We start from the raw sequence: 18,787 nt of genomic DNA, 5'->3' as shown, positions 1-18,787 counted from the left end.
GGACACATTGTGTTCACATATGAAATTACCAAAGAATAAATAAAACCCTCAGGTTCTGGGAATACAGATCAGAGGTAGAGTACTTATCTAGCTTGTGAAAGAACCTAGATCCAATTCAGGTTCCTGGCTTTTTTTTTTAATCTCCTGGTCCCCTGTGACAACTCCTAAAGACTCAACTCTTACTAACATCCCATTGGAGACTAGGTTTGAACTTATGTGATACATAAACTTTCAGAACATAGTACCTAGAGGTCCCCATATCAGCCACCAAGGTTGTGAATGATGGAAAAATGCCTCTACCTATTGTGTTTGTAAATCAAATGTCACTCACAATATTTAAGACAATCAATCAATGTAGTCTATTTCTGTCCCAAGATGGCAAGTGGTATAAGTTTTATGAGAAGTGGGCCTGAGTATCTATTAGCTTTTTGAGCTTGAGGTTGTGTGTGTTTCTGTGTGTATGTGTATGTGTCTGTGTGTGTGTCTATGTGTGGTGTGTGTGTTTTGTGTGGGTGTGTGGGTGTGTCTGTGTGTGTGTGTGTGTTTCTGTGTGTATGTGTATCTCTGTGTGTTTCTGTGTGTATGTGTGTGTCTTTGTGTGTGTCTGTGTGGGGTGTGTGTGTCTGTGTGTGTCTGTGTGTGGTGTGTGTGTTCTGTGTGTGTGTCTGTCTGTGTGGGTGTGCGTGCGTGCGTGCGTGCGTGCGTGCGTGCGTGCGTGCGTGCGTGCGTGCGTGCATACCCAGAAGAGTAGGGCTGGTTCTTTGTGTCTACTGAGTTTGTTATTACCAGCAAGGGCTCTGCTGACTCTGCCATACTCATCCTTGCATGATCACAGCACATCTATGAAGATGTTTGACTGTAGGGTGTGCCATATAAGTAGAATGAGAATGTCAGAAGGTTCAGATTCCTGTCCCCTGTCTCCCTGAAAACTTAATTTTGTATGGATTGGTCATCCTGGCTTTTTTCAATTTGCTGGTCTCCACCTTCTCAACGATAGTCCATATGCATGACTTTCATTCTTACCTAATTTGTATCACTGTACATTTGTTGCCTGACTAATAAATGTCCTGTCTTTTACTTTATATCATTGTCTTAAAGTGCAGAATTGTGTTCAACCTGTATTCCTCTACAAAGACAGCCCTACACTCCTACTTCTGAACAACATGACCTCAAGGAGAAATTTTTTTGGATTAACAAGCTTTTGGGTTTTTTAACTTACTGTATTGAAGGCCAACCACAGGACAGCATGACCTCTGGGGTTATGTGTCTAACCAGGTGCAGTTCACCCTCCATTCTCAAAATACAGTCAACTGCTCCTTGTACAAGAGTGTCTTGGTGCAAGTCGCAGACTGGAACAGCACTGTTTGATACAGTGTGGAGAGTGTACCTTCACCCCAAAATGCACATCTGAGAGAGTTTTGTTTTTAAGCTACTTTTAATCAAGCAGATATGAGCATTTCAAGCATGAGTATCTGTGATATACTTTCACATCCTTGAGCTAGAAACCTGAGTGTAGATTTACTGAATCAAAGCCAGAATGTGTGTTTAACTTTTGAAGAAATTGCCAACCTGTCTTTCAAAGTGATTACACCATTTTGAATCTCTTCCAGCCATGTGTGAGGCTCCAATGACATCATACCTTTGCCAACATTGATTATCAGGGTGTGTAGAAGTGGTGTCCATTTGCAAATGATTCTGTGAACGTTTATTTCCATATATGCACTTTTTTGTTGAGGAGACATTTTCAACTTTTTAACTTTGTTTTCTTCTTTTTAAAATTTTCCCCCTTTTATTGAAAATAGATTCTTTTCTCACTTAATATATCCTGGTTATGATTCCCCACACACACTCCTCCCAGTTCCTCCCCCCTCCCCTACCATTTGGATCCGCTCCCTTTCTTCTCTCATTAGAAAAGAACAGACTTCTAAGAGATAATATTAAAATATAACAAAATAAAACATAATATGATAAATCAAAAACTATTACATCAAAGCTGGATAGAACAAACCAATCAAGGAAAAGAACCTGAGATAAGGCACTAGAATCAAATCTACTCACTCACACATTCAGGAATCCCATAAAAACACTAAACTTGAAGCCATAATATATACTGAGAGGACCTGGTACAGACCTCTGCAGGCTGCTTTGGTCTCTGTGAGTTCATGTGAGCTTTGTTTTCTTGGTGTTCTCCATTCCCTCTGGCTCTTACAGTCTTTCTGCCATCTCTTCTGCAGGGTTCCCTGAGCTCTGAGGGGAGAATTTGATGGAGACACCCCATTTAGGACTGAGTGTTCTGAGGTCTGTCACCATCCGTGCAATGTCTGCTTGTGGGTCCCTGCATTTGTTCATAGCTGCAGTAGGAGGCCATTCCTCTGATGATGACTAAGCAAGGCACTGACTTATGAGTATAGCAGAATATTATTAGGAGTCATTTAATCACTACTCTTTGTCTTTGTCTTTTTCCTTTTCCAGACCAGTAGTACATGGTTTTATCCTAGGTCTCTGGGATATCTGGTCTCTGGTTCTTGGTCACCCAAGCAGTGTTGATCATAGATTCCATCTCATGGAGTGGGCCTTAAGTCAAACCAGACATTGGTTGGTTACTCCCACAAGCTTTGTTCCACTATTTCCCTAGTATATCTTGCAGGTAGGACATCATTGTAGATCAAAGGGCTTGTTTACATTTCTTGTTTTGTTGCATGCAGAGTACCTTCCTGTACCAAAGACACTAGAATGTAGGAGTGAAGGCTCTATATAGGCACCAGATGGACTCCTGCTTGTTCATGGGTTGTGTAGGTGTTGTCTTCAGCAGTGGAGCCTTGCTAGTTTGTGGAGAGTAACTTATAGTATTGGCAACAATCTGGTTTCTTTGGGGATTTTCATGGGACTCTTTTGTCCAACAATTCAATTAGATGTAACCCAATTCTGGTACTGAAAGCTTCATTTGATGAAAAAAGACCAGTTGGGACTTATTGTAGAATATTATTTTCAGGTGTACTACTTTTGTTTATGTTGCATTTGTTTAACTGTGAAGCTGTGTTACTGTGCCTGTGTAAAACATCTGATGGTCTAATAAAGAACTGACCTATAGCAAGGCAGGAGAAAGGATAGTCAGGGCTAGCAGGCAGAGAGAATATATAGAGGGAGAAATCTGGAAAGAGAGAGCTAGGAGCCAGAAAAGGAGAAGGACTCCAGGGGCCAGCCACCCAGCTACACAGCAAGCCCTAGAGTAATGGGCCCCCTGGCAGTAGGATCGGGATCCATTCCTGGTGCATGAGCTGGCTTTTTGGAGCCCACTGCTTATGGTGGGACACCTAGCACAGCCTTGAGGCAGGGGGAGGAACTTGGACATGCCTCTACTGAATATACCAGACTCCACTGACTCCCCATGGGAGGCCTTACCTTCTTGTAGGAGGGATGGGGGGTAGGTTGGGAGGGAGAAGGCTGGAAGGATGGAGGAAGGAAAGAGGGAGATCCATGACTGGTATATAAAATGAATAAAAAATTTCTTAATTAAAAAAAGAAAAAGAAGAAGAAAGAAAGAAAGGAAGAAAGGAAGAAAGAAAGGAAGAAAGAAAAGAGTAAGATTTACAGAAATTAGAGAACAGGGCAAGTCCAGAGGTAAAATGTAGCCAGGCATTGATAATTAAGAAGAAGCCTCTGTGTGCGATTTATTTGGGAGCTGCATGGCAGGCCCCCCAAGAAAAGAGTAAAAACAACAAGGACTTTATCTCCCCCATATTTTGGCAATTTCATGTAAATTACTTTTATTTATGAAATTATATGTATAAGTACATATGAAATATATATATTAGGGAGTTTCTACTGTATTAGATTACCATACTACCCCTCAAATGGCCCTAAGTTTCAGCTGTCTCTCCCTATATTCACTCCCTCAAACCCCCTCCAATCACTCTCACCACTTGAACCTCCCATTCCAGCCTCCATCCATCCATAATTATCTATTATATTTCCCTTTCCTAATGAGATCAAACTGTTCCTTCTAGTCCCTTACTCTATACCTACCCTCTGTAGCTCCATGGAATGTAGCTTGGTTATCATTGACTTAACAGCTAATGTCCATGTATAAACAAATACATACAATATTTGCCTTTCTGGATCCAGGATACCACACTCAGGGATGATTTTTTTTCTAGTTCCATCCATTTGCCCGCAAATTTCATATCATATTTTTTAACAACTGAGTCATACTCTATTATGTAAATGTACCACAGTTTCTTTATCCATTCATCTGTTCGAGGGACATCTGGGTTGTTTCCAATTTCTGACTATTATAACTTGAGCAGCAATGAAGATGGTGTCTCTGTGCTAGGATGAAGCATCTTTGGGTATATGCCTAGTAGTGGTATAACTGGATCTTGAGGCAGACCCATTGCCATCTTCCCGAGGAGCTGCCACACTGATTTCCATAGTGGTTGTACAAGTTTGCACTCCCACCAGCAATGGATGAGTCTTCCTCTTACTTCACATCTTGACCAGCATGAGCTGTCACTTGTTTTGTTGCTCTTAGTCTTTCTCACAGGTGTAAGATAAAATCTCAAAGTAGTTTTGATTTGCATTTCCCTGATGGCTAAGGATGTTGCACATTTTAAGTGTTTCTCAGCCATTTGAGTTTCCTCTATTGAGAATTATTTGTTTAGATCTAAACCATTTTTAATTGGGTTATTTGTTTTCTTAATATCTAGTTTCTTAAGTTCTTTATATATTTTGAATATTAGCTCCCTATCAGATGTGGAGTTGGTAAAAATTTTGTCCCATTTTGTAGACTGCCACTTTGTAAGACTGATGGTGTCCTTTGCCTTGAGAAGCTTTTCAGTTTCATGAGGTCCTATTTACTAATTGTTGATCTTAGTGCCTGTGCTGATGGGATTCTCTTCAAAAAGTCTTTTCCTGTATTAATGAGTTCAAAGCTATTTGCCACTTTCTCTTCTATCAGGTTCAGTGTATCTGATTTTAGATCGAGGTCTTTGATCCATTGGATGTTGAGTTTTATTCAGGGTGATAAGCATGTATGTATTTGGAGTCTTCTACATGCAGCCATCCAGTTTGACCAGCACCATATGTTGAAGATGCTGTCTTTTTTCCAGTGTGTACTTCTGGCCTCTTTGTCAGAAATCGGGTGTCCATAGGTGTGTGGACTTACATCTGGGTCTTCAATTCAATTTCATTGATCAACATATCTGTTTTTGTACAAGTACCATGCTATTTTTATTACTATAACTGTAGTACAACTTGAAATGGTGATGTCTCCAGTTGTTCTTTTATTATTCAGGATTCTTTTAGCTATCTAAAAGCTAGGTTTCAATTAATCAATCAATTGATTAATTTTCCCAGCATGATCACAGTTTCTTCCCCCTCCCTCCTCTCCTTCCAGTCCCTCCTCCAAACCTCTCCCCTTTCCCCCACCCACTCCTTCTCCCTTCCCTTAAGAGAAGTGCAGGCCCTCCTTGTATATCAGCCAGTCATGGGATATCAGGTTGCAGCAAGACTAGACACCTCCTTTCCTATTAAGACTGGATGAGGCAACCCAACAGGAGGAAAGGGTCCTAAGAGTAGGCAACAGAGTCAGAGATAGCCCCACTCCCTCTGCCAGATGTCTCCCTTACTAGAAGAATGAGTCAGTCCCTCCCTGCATAATTCTTGTACAGCTGCTGTCAAACACGTCAGGTTGTCAACAGACAGACTCAGGTGCTCTGGTTACTGCCTTGGAGTCAAGAAGGAATTGGGATTCTCACTTTTATTGAATAGTGGTTTTGTGTAGAAAGGAGACCAATGGGTATAGAATAAAGAGGCCTTACTACTTTGAACCAATTACCTCATCTCCATGACCTTTTGATCTTATGGTTTTCAAAGCAAAATTAGAAACCAAAATCAGCTACACTAAGTGTGAAATCTCTTGAGATGGATATGAGCATCATGGGATGAATTAATAATTGTGTGGGGAAGAATACACTTTTTAGATATAAGAACACCTAAAGTTAGGTCTGGGACCTGATTTTATTCCGGCACCTTGAATGGCCTCAGGTCTTCAAGGTCATCCCTGAGTTTGGTGACCTGCTGATAGAGGAAGCCATGCTTCACTGCAGACCCCCTGACCCTCCAACTACAGTTTTAAGAGACCATGGCAGAATTCACCTTTCTGATCCCTGCCCTGCAAGAAGCATATTTCCAGGTGTGGAGAGAGTCTCGAGGAAGGACGGGATCAGGTGTGCACTGTTTTACAGCTCCAAGCTACTGTGGGATTAAAGTCCTTCCACCCCAGCCTGTGCTCCCTCCTCCTGTACCCACCCCACATGAGCACAGTAACAAGCATAGGGGTAGATGGGAATGTATGGTAATATTTTATTTGTGCACCCCAATAAAGCTTATCTGAGAATCAGAGGAAAAAGCCAGCCACTATATTAAACACAGAGGTCAGGCAGTGGTAGCACACACCCTTAATCCTAGCATTCAGGAGGCAGAGATTCATCCAGATCTCTGTGAGTTCAAGGCCGCCTTGGAAACAGAGCCAGGTGTGGTGGCACACGCCTTTAATTCTCAGCACTAGTTAACCATAGAGGTCTGGAGGTCTGTACAGACAGATAGGAAGTGATAGAGCTGGGGAGAAAGAGGAAAGTGATGTAGCTGGGCAGAGAAAGGAAGTAAGAGAGCAGGGACAGAAGGCATATGGGCATGGATATACAGGAAGTAAGTAACTCTCTTTCTTGGGCTGAGGATTTCCTAGGGTAAGAACTTGTGGATGTGGCTTGTTCTGTTCCTCTTATCTGTTGGCTTTCACCCCAATATCTGGTCTGGGAATTTTATAAATAAGACCATTTAGCAATTCATCTTACAGGAATGCCTTATGTCATTTGTTTATTTTGAGAAAGGGTCTCCATATGTTGGACTAATTGTCCTAAAATTCACTTCACAGCCCAGCATGGCCTGAAACACAATACAGTTCTCTTGTCTAGGGGCCTAAGATTACAGGGGTGTGCAACTACTCTCTGACCTGGAAAACTGATACCCAGTCCTTCTCTCATTGGCTGTTTTAAACCATCATCAGTGAAGATTCTTGCAAAGCTCTCTCTTGAACACAAGGCGGCAGGAAAGAGAATACTGTAGGGTAAAAGACTCTACTGCTAGGCAGAGAAAGAGCCCTTCTTTTTTGTACAGATGAGCTGTGCCTGATACTTCCACAGGAGCCTGAAGGCGTTACTGAGTTCCTGCTGTAAACACACCTCTGTGAGGTATGCATTTCTGCTGATGGACAAGACAATTTTTAGACACTATGTAACCCTCTTATCATTGGAAAGCTTTATCATCAAATGATTTCTATACAAAAAAATTTAATTTTCACCAGCATAACTGGGTAAATTTGCATAAGAGTTTGAGATAAGTAACAAACCACACTTCAAGGATGAGAATAATTCTTTCGTTGGAAAAATTTAGCTAGAGATCCTTTATGTTAACTATTGCCTGATCTCTGCTCCCTGCAACCCATTGACTGGTCTGTGATGGAGCAGATTGAAAACTCCATAGAATTTAAAACCATCTGGGCCCTGGCCATCATATCCTGGAAAAGGAATCATTTGTGACTGCTACTAGGTACAAGTTATTCAAGCATGGTGTCTTTCAGTTAACATCGCCATTCCACATATGCAGGCAACACATTTTACCCACTCTCCAGTTGATGCACACCTGAATAACCCAATTTTGACTACTTTTAATCAAATATCTTAGGAACATCTCAAACATAGGTTTTTGAAAGCAATATTTTTCCCCATTGGGCTAAAGATTCAAGAGAAAAATTGCTGAATCATATAATACATGTGTGTTTAACTTTTAATGAAAGTGCCAAACTGTCTTCTATGACTGTATCATTTTGCATCTCCTCCAGACATGTATGAGGGCCAGTGACTTCATATCTTTTTTTTTTTTTTTTTTTGGTTTTTCAAGACAGGGTTTCTCTATGTAGTTTTGGTCCTGAATCTCACTCTGTAGACAAGGCTGGCCTCGAACTCACAGAGATCCACCTGGCTCTGCCTCCCGAGTGCTGGGATTAAAGGCGTGCGCCACCACTGCCCAGCGTAACTTCATATCTTTGTAACCACTTGACCTTATGACTCCTAAGGCTGATATTATTGAATGGGTGTGAAGGAGTGTCTCATTGAGGATCTTTTAATGGAATTTGAGCCTCTGCTTCCCCCTCCCACTTGCACCTGTACTCACTCTCTGCTTCCTTCCATAGACATGCACCTAAGCATCTTCATTCCACATATCTGCTATGGCCTTGGCAATTACCAACAGAGGGTCTCTGAATAACAAAGTGAATGACAAAGCACATGAGTTCCACCCCTCCCCCCAGCTGTCTTAATCACTGTTCTATTGCTGTGAAGAGACTCTATAACCAAGACAACTTGTAATAGAAAACATTTAACTGGGGCTTCCTTATAGTTTCAAAGAATGAGTACATGACAACCTTCCTAGTGGGTGCATGGCAACAGGCAGGCATGATGCTGTGGGGTCTAGCTGTAGCTGAGAGATTACACCCTGATCCACCAGCAAGAGCCAGAGTTAGACTGGGTCTGGCATGGGTTTTTGAAACTTCAAACCCACCCCCAGTGATGCACCTTCTCCAACAAGACCACACCTCCTTCCTAATCCCCCTAAACAGTCCCCCAACTGGGAACCAAACATTCAAATATATGAGCCTACAGGGGCCATTCGCATTCTAACCAGCACACCAGCTGAGCTGAGAAAAAGTCTTATACCAAAAAGAAGCAGCAGAAAGCCCAAGAAACATGGAGAAGGTGATTCCTTGACCCTGAGTAAGAAGGAGCTGAAAACCTCAACTCAACAACCCATCATTGCATTTGGTCAAGGAATTGAGAGCAGGGAGAGGAGCAGCCAGTATGATCTGGGACCACAGATTGGACAGGGGTGCTTTGTAGCCACTACATTGAAACAATAGCAAGTTTGGATGGGGAAAGGCATGGCTGTGCCATGCTCAGAGAAACAGAGAAACACCAAAGAGGAAGTTCTGCAGTGTTGAGCCATGAGTCCATAGATTATCAGGGTCTGGAAAGACAGAGTAAAGGTAAAATCTCACAGGCTTGAGGTAGATCCCTGTATCACTTTCTCCAAGTGGTCAGCTGGGCCTTGTGGGAGCTCCTAACCCTATACTCTTCCGTGTGTTCTGCCAGGATTCTCTGGGATTATTAAACTCCTGGTACAGACCTGTATCTTCAGCTTGATTGTAGACTGTGAGAGCCCAGAATGTCCTCAGTGTTGGGATGAGCAGGGCCCCATTAAGTATTTGTTAAGTAGATGCCAGGAGGTGACTCAATGGGTAGAGGAACTTTCTAGAAGGCCAGAGGACCTGAAATGGATCACCATACCCACATAGTGAGAGAAGAGTTTTGACTGGTAGAAGTTGTTTTCCACATGTGTGCCATGGCATTCACACATACATGTAAACACATACACAATAAAGAAATACATCGGAAAAAAATTAAAAGTGTTTCTCAAGTCAATAAAGAACTATGAAGTTTATCTGAGCAAGAGCTGGTTAAAAGAGGAAACAGATTATAGAGGAGGTGTGAATAGGGGATGGGACTTAAAACGTGTCAGAGTTGCAGTGTTTGAATGAAACAGCCACAACCTGTGCATGGGGTCCTAGTAGATCCTAACATCACTGTAGTGGTCACAGCTCTCAGATCTCTCCATCTGTGGCATCTTAAGTATTTACCTATTCAGAGGAGCACTGCACCCCATCTTATCCTGTTATAGCTTTCTGTTCCCCATCTACACAACACTGACCTCTGACTAGTTGAGTACAAGGACAGCTATCATGGTTTGAATTTATTTAAGTTTGCATACAGGATTTCTGGTAGTGCAGAAGGACTTGAGAAGCCATGATATCCCTTCCTAGGAGGCCAAAGAGCAGGAACAAAGATTGCTGCCAGCTAGTCTGCACCTCCTGGCCAAGAAGAACTTTGCCTCACCCTGCTGGGTTTCCACCTATTTTATTTTAGGTCCAAATTCCTGCTTACACAAGTCCCACATCTTTTCTTTCCTGTCTATGACACACAGCTATCCTGCAGCAACACAGACTCGGCACACAGACTCAGACTAGGAGCTGACCATGACACTGGAAAGACTTCCAGGCTGGCTGAATGCTGTGACCTATGGGCTCCTGCTTCTCTTCCCACATGTGCAAGGTAAGATTCCTTAAGTTAGCAGTGAAGACTAGGGTCAGAGCTGCCCAGTTCAGCAGAGGCAGCAGCTTATCTTTCAGGAGGAAAGGAACTAACGAGGGAGGAGCTGGTAAAGATGGCAGATAAAAGAGTGGGAATTGTGAACTTCCTAATACCCCCACCAAAGCCTACACAGTGATCCCTGCATCACACAGAAGGCTAGAGTTGCCTAAGACCCCGTACCCAAAGTCACTCCAGTATAAGGAGTCTGAGCAACCCTGGACTTGCAGAGTAGGGGAAAGAAAGTAAAAAGGACCCTTACTACATCTGTGTGAGACTGCAGCTGCTACAGAACTCTGGATAACAATAAACATAATGCATTCCTGCTGTCAAGTGGCTCTGAGTAGTCTCCTTGCTGGCCAGAGACATGAACAGCCACCACTCAAAAGGAGCATGAGCAATATTCCTGGAAATGAGGGGAATAAAGAAACTCCTACCCCCCACATCTCACACTTGAACCCAGACATCCTGGGTCACCTTTCCCAAGTACCCTAGTGAAAATGAGGTGGGAAACAACAGTGTGGTGGCAGCTGCCTGGACAGAACTAACCCTGATGGCATCTCTCCACTCACAGGCCAGGACTCAGCCAGCCCCATCAGGAACACACACACAGGCCAGGTTAGAGGAAGCCTCCTCCATGTGAAGGGCACCACAGCTGGTGTCCACACATTCCTGGGAATTCCCTTTGCCAAGCCACCTGTAGGACCTTTGCGCTTTGCACCTCCTGAGGCCCCTGAGCCATGGAGTGGTGTGAGAGATGGGACCACCTACCCAGCCATGTAAGTTCTGAGACTCAGAGGACTTCCAGCCCTGAGGTGAGAATGTGCTCTGAGCTTGGGGCCAGAATGAGGTGCTTCCTTCATCCCAACCCCATAGAAGTTCTCTGTCTGTGATGTGTAGTCTGCCATGCATTTTCAGATACATGGCTAAGGCTTCTAGTGGAACAACTTTGCCAGTCTCCTGGGTCAGAGTTCAGTTCCTATAGGGAGTTAGCTCTCAGTTTGGCAGTGAGAAACAGATAAAAAACCGTTCCCAGATTCAGATTGTGCCAAGTGATCTCTGCCACCATGCAAGAGGTCTATCTATGGACAAGGGTCAATATAAGCACATTAACCAGCAAAAGCCCAGGGTCTAGTGGCATTCTGTAAATCTCTCAGGAGGACATCAGTGATATGTCCTTGGCAACTCCATCCTCTGCACTCACTGAGACAATACACAGAGACGAGTGCCATGATTAAAAGAAATGTATAAAAGCTCCTTGGATAATACATGGGAAGTTGAACTACCCTAAGTTTCTGGACATAGGGTGAAGACCATCCCAATACACTTTGGGACATTGTTGTCCACTGACTTCATTAATACCTGTGTAGACATAGCACCACATTATCCAGGTATCTTCATTTCTTGTTGCTATGGTAAATTCAGTTTAAGGCAGGAACAGTTTATTATGGGTCACAGTTCCTTCCATATTACTATCCATTACGAGGGGGAAACATAAGGGACTGGATCACATCACATCTTTAACTGGGATCAGAGATCAAAGAATGCATGCATACCTGCTAATGGTCAGTTGGCCTTCTCTGCTTATACAGTTCAGAAGCCCCTTCCTGGGGAATGGTGCCACTCATGGTTGGAAATATTCCCACCTCTATTAACAGAATCAAGAAAATCCCCATAGGCTATGCTGATCTAGACAATCCTTCATTGAAAAAAATATCCCTGAGTGATTCTATATTGTTTTGAGAAGGAAATCAAAACTAACCATCTCAATAGGAATTATAGAGTACAAAGAGACGTGGTGATTGTCAGTGCATGCAGGAAGTCATTCTCATTGAGCCCCCAAGACTTCTCTAGATCCCAGATCAGAAAGAACAAACTATATTCCCTCATCCAAGTACTGGCCTTTCTGGAAATCTGGTTCCATTCTAGATTTCACTGAGCCTGTAGCCTTTACCTTGGTAGGAAAGGGCTTTAGAGAGGAATCATGCTTCAGCAGGGCATCTTGGAGAAAAGTGGCTGAAAGTAGATGAGAAAAAACTATACTAAAACTCGGTCTTGACAACCAAAAGTCTCTTGTAGTAACTGTCTGCCATTGTCACCAGGTGTCTACAAAATGATGATATGATGAATGCAGAGGGTCTGAAGATGCTGAAACTCATCATGCCTCCCATTTCTATGTCTGAGGACTGCTTGTATCTGAACATCTATACACCAACCCATGCCCATGAAGGCTCTAACCTGCCTGTAAGAGTTGGGTCAACTGGGTGTGGGTGGAGATTTCTTTCTCTTGAAGATTATAACGCATAAGACCAACTGAGTTCTACTGCAGTATAGGCCCTGATGAGAAGCCTTTCCTAATATGTCCATAAAAGCCTTCTCAGTCATGGTGGGCAGTTAAACCCTTGGATATGGGACACTGAGCTCTGAGAGGTCAGGGGTTGTGTTTTCTGGACTATCTAAGGACTTTCTAAACTAACTAGATCCCTAGAGACCTAATCAGGTGTCTGAGGGACAACATGGAGAAAAGTCAAATTTCCAGCCTTGGGATATTGGTTGTGCCAATGATATTTGCTGACCCTTTGGATTCATAATCAGGAAAACTCTTATGGAGACACCTTTTCCACACTTTTGAGGAGTTGAGAATGATAGCGACATTACGCTGAACTTAAATCCGTTAATCCAAGCTGAGGTTTTTGATAAAAACAGTGGGATTTGGAAATATGCTGAAGAGACTATGTTCCTCATCTGTGGCCTGGGTCTAAGATGCTGAGGAATTCTGGTGTGTTTAACTGCACAGATAGGAAGCAGTCCATAATCTGGGAGGCAGTTCCCACTTGAGCTTGTACCCGATAGAAGCCTCCTGGCATCTCTCTTGACTTCTCCAGGTGATGGTGTGGATCCATGGTGGTGCTCTGGTTGTAGGCATGGCTTCCATGTATGATGGATCTACTCTGGCAGCCACTGAGGATGTGGTGGTGGTCACTATCCAGTACCGTCTGGGTGTCTTGGGCTTCTTCAGGTGAGGCAAGGGCTAGACAGTGGCAGCCAAGAAGAACCTAGACAGCCCTTTGATCCATGTCCATTCTACTTCTCAGCACTGGAGATCAGCATGCTAGAGGCAACTGGGGCTACCTGGACCAAGTGGCTGCCCTACACTGGGTCCAGCAGAATATCGCCCACTTTGGAGGCAACCCTGGCCAAGTCACCATTTTTGGCGAGTCAGCAGGTGGCACAAGTGTGTCTTCACTTGTTTTGTCCCCCATGTCCCAAGGACTCTTCCATGGTGCCATCATGGAGAGTGGAGTAGCCGTGTTGCCTGGTCTCATCTCCAACTCCTCTGAGGAGGTTTACACAGTGAGTGTACTCTAACCCTCCAGCCCTGACCTACTGTCTTAACACTCACTCTCTAGTACTCTGCTACTGTGTACAGTAGAGAAAATGAGGACCATGGGAACTAACTTTTCTTCAACACTTTCTTAAAGACTCAAGGTTTAGAACCCTCACCCCACCCCAGCCCACCCCAGCCCACAGTGCTTTATATAAAGTGCATATGTTTTATGTTCAGCTGTATCTAGTACCTTCCATCATTGATAAATCAAGTATGTATGGGTTTGGGAGATGGTACAAGAAGCAAGAGAGCTTGCTGTGTGAGAGTGAGGATCTGAGTTCAATTCCCCAGAACACATATGTGTCCAGGTGTCATTTTTCTTGTCTTTAATCCTAGTTTTCCTATGGTGAGATTGGAGGCATGGACAAGATAATCCCTAGAAAGATACAGACCAGCTAGACTAGTATAGGCTGCAGCAGAACAAGAGAGTATTTCTCAAATTGAGTGTAAAGTGGGAGGGGAAGAAGGGAAGGAGAGGGAAGAGAGAGCTGTCACTGCTGAGCAACAGGTAAATGGAAACAATTTTGTTCTTACTCCAGTCCACATACATTACACAGCATGGTAGAAAATTTAGAGCCAACGACATCCTCCTGGAACTAGGAAAACTTGTCTGCCTGGACGACAAGGCATCCAAGCATCCTCATCCTCTTCCCTTTACAGACGGTGGTCAATCTATCTGATTGTGCAGCTGTGAACACAGAGAGTCTGGTACGATGTCTACGAGGCAAAGATGAAGCGGAGATTCTGGCTATTAACAAGGTTTGAAGAATTGTTTTGCTGGGAAGATGGCAGATAGCAAGGTGTGTTACAGGTAGTCCCCATTCCTATGAACAAATTACCTAATCTCCATGGTTTAGTATCCTCTTAGTCCTGGGTGCAAAATCAATACCAACATAGGCTATTCTAAGTGTTAAGTTTTCTACAGAGGTGAGATGTGAGAGGTACGGTGAAGAATAACCATGCTGAGATGAATTGGGAAGTAAAGAAGGGGTGAACATGGGCACATGTATTTTATTGATCTTCAGCATGGAATTTTAATGCCCCTCAGGTCTTCAAGGTCATCCCTGCTGTGGTAGATGGGGAGTTCTTTCCCAGGCACCCTGAGGAGCTGTTGGCCTCTGCTGATTTTCACCCTGTCCCCAGCATCATTGGTGTCAACAATAATGAGTATGGCTGGCTTCTCCCTATGGTGAGATTCAGTTGTAACCTTCTGGGTTCCTGGGGACTCATTGGTAGGCAATGGGAACTCAGAGATTCATTGATCCGTATCCATGTCATGGCACACTTAAAACCATTCTCCATACCCTAGATCATGGGCTCTGCTCAGAAAATGAAGGAAATAACCAGAAAGACCCTGCCTGCTGTTCTGAAGAGCACAGCAAAACAGATGGTGAGAATCTTGGGACACTATCACAACTCCAAGGACCCCTGTCTATCCTTCACAAGGAGCATCCCCAGGAATAAGTGTGTGTGTGTGTGTGTGTGTGTGTGTGTGTGTGTGTGTGTGTGTTTGGACCTGTCTACCTGAGGTCACTCCAAGCTTTCCCCATACCACACCTTTGCATTTCCCCACCTGAGGCTATTGCTTACATATCCTAGTGCCTATGTCACCTCATTCTTCCAATCCCCTTGGTGTAGAAGCTGCCTCCTGAATGTAGTGACCTGATAATGGAAGAGTATATGGGGGACACTGAAGATGCCCAGACCCTCCAAATACAGTTCACAGAGATGATGGGGGACTTCATGTTCGTGATCCCTGCACTCCAAGTAGCACATTTTCAGCGTGAGTACATCTATGACAAAGTCAAGAGAGGAAGCTCAGAGCTGTGGGTCCCAGGTGAGCTCTGTAGTGTCCAGGCTTGACCTGTGTCTAGATCAGATCTCTGATTCCAGACAACTGAGTCTTTTTTAATTAATTTATTCTCTCATATATTACATCCCAATCGCAGTTTCCCCTCCTTTCTCTCCTCTTTCTGCTCCTCTCCCTTCCCCATCCATTCCTTCTCTGTTTCTCTTCAGAAAAGGGCAGGCCTCTCAGAGATGTCGATATATATATAATTATATATAGCATATAAATTGCAATAAGATTAGACACACACACACACACACACACACACACACACACACACACACACATCAAGGCTGAATGAAGCAAATCAGTAGGAGGAAGAGGGTCCCAATATCAGGCAACAGAGTCAGAGACAGTCCCCACTCCCTCTGTTAGGAGTGTCACAAAAACACAAAGCTACACATATAAAAAGGACCTAGGTTAGACCTATTCAGGCTCACTGAATGTTGGTTCACAATTTAGAGTCTTGTTTCTAGTAAATCCTTATGTTGAGTGTAAGAGAGTGTCATCTTATCCAGGCACAGATGAGAAAATAGCTGAGTGACACTCTGTGTCTTGACCAAACTACTCACCTGTGGAGGGCAGAGTCATTATTTAACAGGGGGCTTTCCCACAGCTGATGTTCCATGCTAGAGCTCCACACTCAACTGTTGTGATTCCAGATAACTTGAGACCAAATTCTGTTGTCACCAAATGTGTGTCAGAACAGTTCTAGGCAAAGTGCTGCCATGTCACCACATGTCCTTACATCCAGGTTCCCATGCTCCTGTCTACTTCTATGAGTTCCAACATCCACCCAGCTTCTTCAAGGATATCAGGCCACCATATGTGAAGGCTGACCATGGTGATGAGATTCTCTTTGTCCTTGGGTGCTTCTTCTGGGGCATGAAATGTGAGTCTTCCTTATTTTCCTTGAGCTGAATAAGGTCCCAGATGGCTCGCTGAGGGACTCCTGAGCTCTCAGTCCATTTGAAGAAACCTGTATGTTTACGTGTGTGTGTGTGTGTGTGTGTGTGTGTGTGTGTGTGTGTGTGTGTTTTAGAATCTGGACCCTTCGCAGTCTAGCCTGTAATGGAGGATATGGCGGTACATTGGGGCAAGAATTCAATTAGAGGCTTGCATGAATCTTGGATACTGTATATGGTGAAGAAGGGAGGTAGCAAAGTCAATAGTTTGGGATCAGACAACAGTTGAGATTGTAAGTTGGCAGATGCATGATATGGCATATACTTGGACATTTGTCTTTCTAATGACTCCAGTTGACCTCACTGAGGAGGAAGAGCTACTGAACAGGAGGATGATGAAGTACTGGGCCAACTTTGCAAGACATGGGTGAGAGCACACCTCTCTTTCAACCTTCCAGGTTTGGGTCCCTATCGAGGACTCCCTTTTGGATGGTGGCCTTCTTATCATGCATGGACATTTCATCACATGATAAAGTCTTCTCTACCCCATAGCACATTTATACATACACTTTGTAGGTATCAGTTACTGGTCATCTCACAGTGACCTTACTCATGAGCCATAGTGGACAGTTCTTTAGATTTTGCCTCTTAGATGTAGACGTAAAACAGGTCAAGTAGTCTTCCCCCACATGAAGCAGAAACTAGCGGGTGACACTTGTATCCCTACATCAGGACACTCATCCCATCAGCCCCATTAAACACCAGCCTAATTTTTCCACTGCCATGACCCAAATCAGGGGGTCAGACTTTGGATCAGAGTGACCTCACCCTTCCCCACTGGCTTGCATATCCACAGGAACCCCAACAGTGAGGGTCTACCCTACTGGCCCATGTTGGACCATGATGAGCAGTACCTGCAGCTGGACATGAAGCCTGCTGTGGGCCGAGCCCTGAAGGCCAGAAGGCTGCAGTTCTGGACAAAAACTCTACCTCAGAAGATCCAGGAGCTAAAGGAGGCTCAGAAGAGGCACAAAGAGTTGTAGTACCCTGTGTGAAGAGGCATGTGTGCTTCATGGAGGGTGGGTTCTGTCTGAGGTTTGTAAAGCCTTTTGGTCCTAGCATTCACATAACCATTCCTAACATATGCAGTTACCCACTTTACCAATTTGTATGATAAGCCCTCTACATGTTACTCCTTCACAAAACACTACCAATCTTCTGTTAGATCCACTCAATAAAAGTTCTTATGACAATGTAGAATATGGATGTGTGAGTCCCAAAGTCCCATAATCTTCACAAGCTCAAGCTGCTGTTCCAAATAGGTCACTAACTACCAGCAGGTCTTGTGATACATATCTGTGGCCCCAGCTACTCAGAAACTGAGTAGACAGGAATAATGCATGAACCTAGGAGTTCCATACTGCCTTGGACAACATAGCAAAACCCATATCTCAAAAACAGAAACAACATCTGGGTAATTTGTAAATAGCAGAAATGTATGTAAAGTTCTATGGGCCAAGAAATACAGGACCAACAAATGAATTTGAGCCACACAGGCTGTCAGAGCTCAGCTCGTAGACCCCTCTGACATCACCTACTGAGCACACCAAACACTGTCTGCAGATTATCCCTATAGAGGAAATCTCATCTATTTCCTGCCCAAATTGCAATTGTCCACTTGTTTGAGAAGCTGGCCTTGGTATGTTTGTAAACATCTAATGATGGTCCAGGAGAAAGGTAGTTGACTCACGGGCTCAGATGGGCCCAGTTTCGCAGAATAGAGGCTGACCTTGTGGGGGGGAAGACACCAGGGAGGGAGGAGTTCATAAAGATGGTAGATAAGAAGGAGGGAATTGTGTGTCTCTCAATGCCCCCACCAAAGCCCACACAGTGACCTCTGCAGCACATAGAGGACTAGAAATGTCCATATCAAAAAAGTCACTCCAGTGTAACTCCTGAGCAGAACTGGACCTGCAGATTAGGGGAAAGAGAACAAAGCGAACATTTTCTTCCTCTGTGTGTGACTGTAGCTGCTACAGAACTCTGGATAATAATGAAAATAATGCATTCCTGCTTCCAAGTATCTCTGAGTAGTCTCCTTGTTTACCAAAGACATGTACAGCCACCACTCAAAAGGAACATGAGCAATGTTACTAACCATAGTGGGGATAAAGAAACTCTTACTCCCACATCTCATACCTGAACCTAGACATCACAGATTCCCTTCCCCATATACCCTAGTGAAAATAAGGTGGGAAACAACAGTGTGGTGGCAGCTGCCTGAACAGAACTAACCCTAATGGTGTCTCTCCACTCACAGGCCAGGACTCAGCCAGTCCCATCAGGAACACACACACAGGCCAGGTTAGAGGAAGCCTCCTCCATG

At 43.9% G+C, this 18,787-nt stretch overlaps 1 protein-coding gene across 3 annotated transcripts; it reads left to right on the top strand.

Moving 5' to 3' along the window:
* The first annotated feature begins 10,147 nt into the window (after positions 1–10,147).
* LOC131910703 (pyrethroid hydrolase Ces2e-like) lies at positions 10,148–17,444 on the top strand. Of its 3 annotated transcripts, XM_059262599.1 has the most exons (12): positions 10,148–10,223; positions 10,834–11,038; positions 12,362–12,503; positions 13,145–13,278; positions 13,355–13,613; positions 14,308–14,406; positions 14,696–14,836; positions 14,957–15,037; positions 15,286–15,430; positions 16,251–16,388; positions 16,756–16,828; positions 17,258–17,444. In XM_059262599.1, the coding sequence occupies exons 1-12, from the start codon at positions 10,148–10,150 to the stop codon at positions 17,442–17,444; spliced, it is 1,680 nt and encodes a 559-aa protein (XP_059118582.1). The 3 variants fall into 3 exon arrangements, with proteins under 3 accessions (XP_059118582.1, XP_059118583.1, XP_059118584.1); XM_059262600.1 differs by lacking the exon at positions 14,308–14,406; XM_059262601.1 differs by lacking the exons at positions 13,145–13,278; positions 13,355–13,613.
* Positions 17,445–18,787: the final 1,343 nt, after the last annotated feature.

The sequence above is a fragment of the Peromyscus eremicus genome, chromosome 5 (assembly GCF_949786415.1).
Source record: "Peromyscus eremicus chromosome 5, PerEre_H2_v1, whole genome shotgun sequence".
NCBI classification, from domain to species: Eukaryota; Metazoa; Chordata; class Mammalia; order Rodentia; family Cricetidae; genus Peromyscus; species Peromyscus eremicus.
Note: the sequence above shows the minus strand (reverse complement) of the source record. Positions and strands in the feature narration are given on the sequence as shown.

Excerpts from the sequence above, each read along its gene's own strand:
- LOC131910703 (XM_059262599.1), top strand. The coding sequence starts at position 10,148 with ATGACACTGGAAAGACTTCCAGGCTGGCTGAATGCTGTGACCTATGGG. Across the intron at positions 11,039-12,361 it reads GGGACCACCTACCCAGCCAT|GTGTCTACAAAATGATGATA; the intron begins GTAAGTTCTGAG and ends CATTGTCACCAG. Across the intron at positions 13,279-13,354 it reads GGTGTCTTGGGCTTCTTCAG|CACTGGAGATCAGCATGCTA; the intron begins GTGAGGCAAGGG and ends TCTACTTCTCAG.